At 36.7% G+C, this 8027-nt stretch overlaps 2 protein-coding genes across 3 annotated transcripts; one reads left to right on the top strand and one right to left on the bottom strand.

Annotated features, from left to right (window-relative positions):
• Positions 1-3693: 3693 nt before the first annotated feature.
• On the bottom strand, positions 3694-4620 carry LOC120445971. 2 transcript variants are annotated; one of them, XM_039626703.1, is made up of 4 exons: positions 4514-4620; positions 4271-4453; positions 4059-4208; positions 3694-4005 (listed from the first exon to the last, which is right to left on the bottom strand). In XM_039626703.1, the coding sequence occupies exons 1-4, from the start codon at positions 4556-4558 to the stop codon at positions 3697-3699; spliced, it is 687 nt and encodes a 228-aa protein (XP_039482637.1). In that variant the 5' UTR covers positions 4559-4620; the 3' UTR covers positions 3694-3696. The 2 variants fall into 2 exon arrangements, with proteins under 2 accessions (XP_039482637.1, XP_039482636.1); XM_039626702.1 differs by having other exon boundaries at positions 4059-4223; positions 4514-4618.
• A 938-nt stretch (positions 4621-5558) lies between these two features.
• LOC120445314 lies at positions 5559-6602 on the top strand. The gene has a single exon (XM_039625625.1). It carries the CDS (start codon positions 5620-5622, stop codon positions 6511-6513), a length of 894 nt encoding a protein of 297 aa, XP_039481559.1. The 5' UTR covers positions 5559-5619; the 3' UTR covers positions 6514-6602.
• The last annotated feature ends 1425 nt before the right edge of the window (positions 6603-8027 follow it).

The raw sequence follows: 8027 nt of genomic DNA, 5'->3' as shown, positions 1-8027 counted from the left end.
TGACATTTTTATGAGCAAATGATAAGTCTCCATCTGACGGCTGCCGGTCTGCGATGGCCAGTTTGGCACTTGCCAGCCACAAAATATTCGTGCGCACCTATCTGCACAGGCCGGAATTTTGTACGAGCCACTTGAGTACCCTCCTGGGTGCCTGTATTTATGAGCTGGGCCCATATTATTATCGCTCACGATGTGTATATTTTGAAAATTAGCACTGACAGAGTAAGCAAACGTGTGGTCCTCCTTTCATCGTCAAATCGGGAACTGCAATCAATCAAAGTGATTTTATAGCCTGGTGGATCGTTCACGGGCTTATTGACTGAAACATTTTTTAAAAGTGTGGGTGTGGCAGTTTTGGGAGGCCAGTGGGCGTTAGAGCGTTAAAAACAAGAGAGAACGCTATAGTCAAGTTCCCCGACTATCTGATACCCCTTACTCAGCTAGTGATAGTGCGAAGGAGGTCTTCTACACTGACAGGTTTTGGCGGTTTGTGGGCGTTAGAGTGGGCGTGGCATAAAGGTTTTTGGCAAATCGATAGAAATTCACAAGACTAATACAAAAATGAAAAAATATCAAAACATTTTTCAAAAGTGTGGGCGTGGCAGCTTTGGGCGGTTTGTGGGCGTAAGAGTGGGTGTGGCAACATGATTCGACAAACGTGCGCTGCGTCTATGTCCCTGGAGTCTGTATGCTTAATCTCAACTTTCTAGCTTCCTGAGATCTCGACATTCATACGGACAGACAGACGGACGGACAGACGGACATGGCCAAATCGACTCGGCTTTTGATCCTGATCAAGAATATATATACTTTATATGGTCGGAAACGCTTCCATCTGCCTGTTACATACTTTTCAACGAAGCTAGGATGCCCTTTTACTCTACGAGTAACGGGTATAAATATCAAAACATGTTTCAAAAGTGCGGGCGCGGCAGTTTTGGACGGCTTGTGGGCGTTACAGTGGGCGTGGCAAATAGGTCAACTAGCTTGCGCTGCATGCTTAGGCTCAACTTTATAGCTTTTGTAGTTCCTGAGATCTCGATGTTCATACGGACAGACGGACATGGCCAGATCGACTCGGCTATTGATCCTGATCAAGAAAATAAATACATTGTATGGTCGGAAGGCTTCCTTCGGCCTGTTACATACTTTTCCTCAAATATTCCTCGAATAAAATGGACATCTAAGTGAATTTAAAAATTTTTAAATTTAATATTGTATATAAAAGTTCTTAGGAATGAATTCAATAATACCTACCTAATAAGGCTTCAACAAAACTGCTTTTATGTTTTAATGCAGCTTTATCCTGAACGCCATCGACGTAGGCTAACAACAATATTGGATAGAATATTTTTGAAAATTTGTTTGAGTACCGCCTGGCATTATGTTTTGGATTGCATCAATCTATGGAAAATAAATTTATTATTATAATAATAGAAAAATTTTAACTTTATATTCTACTTACATAAAGCCACATTTTTGGACTCAAGCGCCTTAAATTATGAAATTTTTATTGCATCAGAATTACGTTTTTTTCTGGCGCATCAATTTAATTTATCTTCGTTCTTTTATTTATTTGTTGCTTGATTTGCCTTTTGTGCCTTTCACTGAACATATTTATTTATTAATTATAATTACCTTACTGTTATTTCAATTATGTTATCTATGTTTTTTGTCCGATTTTTATGATACTTGCCCTATTCCACTTTTTTACTTCTGCCGAAAACGTTTGCAGAATGCAACACGAAAAAGAACCGTTTCAGTATTGCAGCATTGTTTTTGTAAATTGTCAAAAACTGTGAAAACAAAAATAGACCCAAAGGGTAATCCGAAAAAATGCTGAAAGCGTACGCGTATGAGTGAGGCGGAAAGTTGTTCGTATATAGATAAACGAAGTGCAATGCATAACCGTTCAATTTGGTTTATTCTTTCTATAGATAGCTTGATGGTTCGGCGTTCGCTTACCATAGGGTCAGTGCAGTAAGTATAAATGGTTGCGATTTTAAGAAACAAAGATCAAAACGATGTTTAGTCTTTTTGTACCTTAGTGGTTCGGCGCTCGCTTTCCTTAGGGTCAATACGGAAAGTACCCATGTGGGGAGTAGTCGGGTAGGTAGTTCAGACATGGCCAATCGCCACCTCCAGAACGTCAGGGATATGTAACAGGTGGAATCAAGCAACTTCGGCCATGTCCGTCTGTCTGTCCGTCCCTATAACCCCTCCACGACTGACTGATACTCGTTACTAAGCTAGTAAAAGTGCTAACGAAAAACATTATTTCTGGCTTTTCGATAAATGAGCAAAAAAATAATAAACGATAAATCGATCGAAATATATATACATATATATAAATATATAAAAATGAAAAAATATCAAAACATTTTCCAAATGTGTGCAGTTTTGGTCGGTTTGTGGACGTTAGAGTGAGCGTGGCAATATGCGTCAACAAACTGTTGTGCTGCGTCCATGTCTCTGGATCTGCATGCCTAATCTCAATTTTCTAGCTTTCTCGCGTTCATACGGACGGACAGACGGACATGGCCAGATCGACTCGGCTATTAATCCTGATCAAGAATATATCTACTTTTTAAGATGTGGTTTCTTTTTAAGCTTTGTTTCTATTTTTACAACTGCTTAGTAGGCAATTTATTTATTCGTTTTATATGGTCCGCCATTCCTTACTTTTCAACGAATATAGTATACTCTTTTTCTCTACGAGTAGCAGGTATAATCATAGTGTGCAGTTTCAATGATTCGCAAAGTACCTTTATAATTTCTAGAAGATTTTCAACTTTGCGACCATTTCTTAATTGCGGTTTTCAAATTGACTAAATCCATTTTCCTTTTGAATATCTATAAATATTATGATTATGAAAAATAATTTTTAGTATACCTTTTTTTCCAAAATTAAAAGACCTTTTACTTCTAAAAAAAAGTTTAAGCCATCCATAATAAATGCAATCTTACATTGCTTCAAGCGAATAGAAAACAATGTATATATATCTACCTAAGGTCACACTTTCGTTCATAAATCATACAATTGATTTCCTGACTAATCTATATATATTTTTAAACAAAAAAGGATCATAAATTATAATGTGGAATAGCAAAGCGGGACATATTCAGACCAATAATAACTGCATGGAATTGTCAAAAATGTGTACATTTTGCTTAATGTGCCTTGTTTTCCCATTCCGAAAGTTTATTTTGCCTTCTAATATTCACATCCGTTTCCGCTGCACGAAACCAAAGTGCGTTTCCGCTACCCTTTTACCACTCCAATCGAAATTTTTTTTTTCGTACTCATCGAACGAATTATAACAAAACCAATTTTCCATGAAATGCAGACAAAAGGACAACAGGAAAAAAACAAATTACAAATCAGACAATTCTCATAATCAATACTCGCAAAATGTTTGACATTTATTAATTAAAAATAGGATAAACTCTATATTAATTTTATTCAAATTGTCATCGGCAATAAAAGACAGCCTATTTAAATTTATATCTTTGTTTCATTCAAAAGTGTCATCTGCATATTTTATGCACCAAAGTGGCATAGATAAAAATGGGCGCATTTATATTGCCAAGAAACTGCGTGCTACAAGAAGCTGCATGTACTACTCAAGAATGGTTACGTAGTAGGGCATAGAGTAATTGAATTTGGCTTATATAAAAAAGTTTTTTTTTTTGTTTTTAATATGTATTTTTAATTAAATTTAGTAGTACCGCAAAATGGTGTAAAATATTTCTTTTCTGTTTCCTTTCACAGATCAAACTAATAAATTTCTTAAATACCATTGTAGTAAAAATAAGTAAAATTACCATTTCCTCAAAAATAGTTAAGCCTAGCAACAATATACTTATTTGTTGTATCGGCTTAAAAATGTTTTTAACTAAGTGATTGCAACCTGGAGTGATAAGGTCGGGATTGCAGCAGTGGGTTGAAACACCTTTTAGATAATCCATATAAGAGCGGGGACCCTCCAGTCCACAGCATACCAACTGTGAAATGCAAATCTATTAAAAGGGCAGATGAGTAAAAAAATATAACATACCGTAATTTCAAGTGAAGTCCAATCTGTCTCGTTGAAGTTGGAGTTAGCCAGCCATTTAAGTGTTAAGCTATCCATGAATGTACTGTAGCTCATGTTTATGGCTTCTAGTTGTTTTGAAATTGCGAAGTACATCCAATGAAGGACGAATATCTGCAGCGGTATAAACTAATTTACAATTATATGCCCTTACATTTGTTTGGCTAAGTACTTACCCCAAGAACAAGCCAATCCTCACTTAAATTAGCTAAATATATGCTGACCAAATATAGGCATAAAGTCATGGAAACTGTACTTGTCAGAAAATTAAAACAGTTAATTAAATTAATGGTTATTTTGGCGTATTTTAGTCGCAGAGTAAAGGGTATAATTACTCTAAATAATACAGCCAATATAAGCTAAAAGTAAATAAAGTTGTCAGTATACATTTTAAGACTGGCTGATAAATAAAAACTCACCCCAAATAAAATACCAGCTAGCTTCTTTATTATGTCCTCAACCATTTTAACAATTATTTTAATATAGCTTAATTTTATTCTACGCAAGTTGACAAACTATTCATAGCTGAAAATAAAAGCCTACCAAAACAAATTCAAATTTTTGTTTTTCCCAATTATGTATGTATCCGAGATCACGAAGGTTTTTTATTTATTTATGTTATTTGTGTTTCAATTCCTTTTTTCTGAGCAAAAGTTCATAGTTGATTTATGGGGTTTGCTATTTTTGACAGTTGTTTTTGCTACAGCGAATGATTGTGTGTGGGATAACTGTTTGTAGGTTTAAAGATAATAGGGTATAATAGGCTTTCTAAATTAATTTTGATTTTATTTTCATAATTTTTTTATAATTACTCTTGATATATGTAAATCGTTAGCAAAATTATCGTTTCATATATGGTTATATTGTTGCAGCACTTGATATCCACATGGATGTTCCTCAACTCGTTAGGGAATTTACTATGCCCTTTTTGTTGTAGGTTTTAAATTCGCGAAACACCCATACCAAAAAATATTTCTGTGGATTTAAATATTATTAATTGTCACTGCTGGCTCTGTTATTCCATAATCGTATGCTCTTTGTGGTAAGTCAAAAAGGGTGTAGTTTGAAATGCAAAATAAAAAATGTAATATTTCGGCAAAATATGTATAATTATAAATGCTAATTTCAACAAATCCAATGCATTTTTGGATTTTTATTTGTACGATGGCTAAATACTTTGTATCTGCTTGAGATATTTAATTTTTATGTCGCATTAGATCATAAATTAAGCGATTAACAAATAAGAGTACCATGGGTTATGGTTGCCACTGGTCATTAAAACATTACTGCTTTCATAAATCCCTATAATTATGATTCAGGATGTTCCGCATTGCGAGGTTGGGTACTCAATGTTATATTAGACTCTGGGTAGGTTGAATAAAAATAATTAAAATATGAATATGTGTAAGATATGAATTATTCTATAATATGCAATCGCGTGTGCCCTTCGAATATATTCATCTCAAAATATATAAAAGCAATTTTATTACATTACAGTGTTCCTAAGTGAAAATTTGGATTAGTCATGTTCGATACAACTAAATACTTTCCGCACTCAGTTGATTCTGAGCACCCATCCCTGTCGGAGCCCAATGAGTTCTCTTCTCAGGACAATCTGGTCACCTACGATATGGTCCATAAGCTGCAGGGAAGATCTACTGATCAAATTGTCGAAATGGCATCGGAAGCTGACCTACATACAGGGCACGATGTCACTTCATCTCCGCAATTAATGATTATTTTTGAAGAAGGTGACATCAACAGTGCACTGCACTTTCTAATTGAGTCGGCTCAGAATCCGTTTTCCTCGAATGCGGTGGCCATGGTTCTGGTTCAGGAGAAAATTCGCGGGGAGATCGTCGATAGAATCCTGCCTAAGCTACATCCTCTTAGTAAGTTTGTGGCCGAACATCCTAGTTATCTAACAGCACTGGAGAAATGCGAGACTTCCAACTTGAACATAATAAGGGCCCGCATTTCTGAGGTGGCCCCACCACTGGCTTCACCCACTTTTGTTTGCGAGTGTACCCACGATGTGCTGGGAAGTTACCCAACTGGGGTTATAACATTTCACACATTCCGCAATAACCAGGAGGCTATTGCCATATGTCGGGGGGAATCAATGGCCTTCGCATCCGTCTCCATTTGGAACGAAACGCTTACCGGATGCTATGATCTCGTGGTGGCCATGAGTTCATCTTATTTTTTTTTTAATTGCGCCAACGTGGACTTGTTTCCAGATTTAAATCAGCTTAAAGCTCAAAAAAATTACGTCGTAATTGAAAATGGCTATCACTTCGAAACCTTACGCATCTATGACAATTTTAAATCCATCGTATTTCCCATTGGCGGACTAATTTTACCACGCATCGAACATCGCAGGGAGGAACAAGCTGCCATATCCTTTTTAGAAGCTTAGTATTGGAAAATCTTGGGAATCCGTGACCAGGACTTCAACCTTCTAGCCAATTTCCCCAAAGCGCTTGGCAAATACAAAATTTTAAGTTATTTTGGGTATTTTTATGGTCATTAACATTCATGATGCGTTCCAATATAATTGCAGTTAATAACAATCCTTTCTTCCGGATATTGAGTTTTTGGACGCCTTAATGACCGCAGGTTATTTGAATACACGTTGCAAAATAAGTCGACACTGCGTGACTAACTTTGTTATACGATTTTAGTTGCTTTTCCAATTATTGCATTGGCAAACATGTTACATGTTACAACGTTGAACTTTTTTCTTTATCTTTTATTTGTGCAAACTGTAAGAATGTTTTCTAGCTTTGCAGCCGATACTTATTTTTAAGTTGGCAATCTGATACAGGCATGACCGAATAAATTTACGATCGCACAGCATTCCAGATTCACCACAAACATCTGCCCCATAAAATAATTTTCTTTATGGGAGTCTGATGAGAGTATGAGTGACGCCAAGTCGCCGCTTTTTGGCACTTAAGGCCTGAATCCAAAAATAAAGCCCGCTCGTCAGTGTAATTATCAGTTTCGTTTTTTCTCCCTTGGAATTTATTCCGCATAAATCTCCCGCAAGTATTTGGCTCCATAAGGGGGAAAGGCTTATCAGGTGCAGTCACACCCTCCTCTGGGCAGCTCATCCTTCCCAGTGCGTTGGGAAATTCATTATAAAATGCGGTTTGAATTATTTGTCAAAATGTCTGGTCCCGGACTCAGTGACATTGATGTTGACATTGACGGACAGACTGGGTCGAATGTCCCCGACAGAACAAGCCCAACTCACTCGTTCGATGTGACAAAATAAATGAAATTGTTAATGGCCAGTGAGTCACCGAGTTTATCGAGTTGGTAGCGTCATTATTGTCAGTTGCATCAGAATCTGTCCGACGGCGAATAAAGTCTTTTAAAATAGACATTTTATTTGTGAATCCATTCGGGGAAAAACCAAATGGCCATTGGCCTACCATAACATTTAGAGAATCTAACATTCCCTTATATTTCCAGACGTCCAGTGACACAAATACATGGAAGTTTATATTTGATTAACAAAGCAATTTGTCTAGGTTGAGACTTAAACAGTAGAAAAGATATGTAGTAACTTAAAGGTTATTAAAGCCCAAGTTGTGATCTATATCCAGTGATCGTTTCAGCTTCCCATTAATACATTTGAAGACGCATATAGTACGCCCATACTCAATGCAAGTCACTGCCTTCCGAGTCTCGAGTTAACTGTCAGTTTCAATCGTGTCTGCAGAACTTGTCACTCATTCAATAGTTTTGAAAATTACGAATGTCACTTACAACCCAACAACAAGAACCACTGCTTTGCACTTACAGCTTCCTCTTTCCTCAGGCACATGTGTCTGTGAGTAAGCATCCTTGCCAAGGATGCGGACTGAGACAATGTTGCCGGAGACGGAGAAGGATACTGCCAAGAAGACAAAGTCGAGTCAGAAG

Source organism: Drosophila santomea, chromosome 2R (genome assembly GCF_016746245.2).
Source record: "Drosophila santomea strain STO CAGO 1482 chromosome 2R, Prin_Dsan_1.1, whole genome shotgun sequence".
In the NCBI taxonomy this organism is placed as follows: domain Eukaryota; kingdom Metazoa; phylum Arthropoda; class Insecta; order Diptera; family Drosophilidae; genus Drosophila; species Drosophila santomea.
This window is presented reverse-complemented; position numbering and strand designations above follow the sequence as displayed.

What these genes read in the sequence shown, in the direction of transcription:
- LOC120445971 (XM_039626702.1), bottom strand. Translation starts at nt 4,558, where the DNA reads ATGGTTGAGGACATAATAAAGAAGCTAGCTGGTATTTTATTTGGG. An exon ending in TAGCTGGTATTTTATTTGGG is followed by an intron (nt 4,454 to 4,513) that starts GTGAGTTTTTAT and finishes ATTTACTTTTAG; the next exon opens with CTTATATTGGCTGTATTATT. An exon ending in GGACTTCACTTGAAATTACG is followed by an intron (nt 4,006 to 4,058) that starts GTATGTTATATT and finishes TGCATTTCACAG; the next exon opens with TTGGTATGCTGTGGACTGGA.
- LOC120445314 (XM_039625625.1), top strand. Translation starts at nt 5,620, where the DNA reads ATGTTCGATACAACTAAATACTTTCCGCACTCAGTTGATTCTGAGCAC.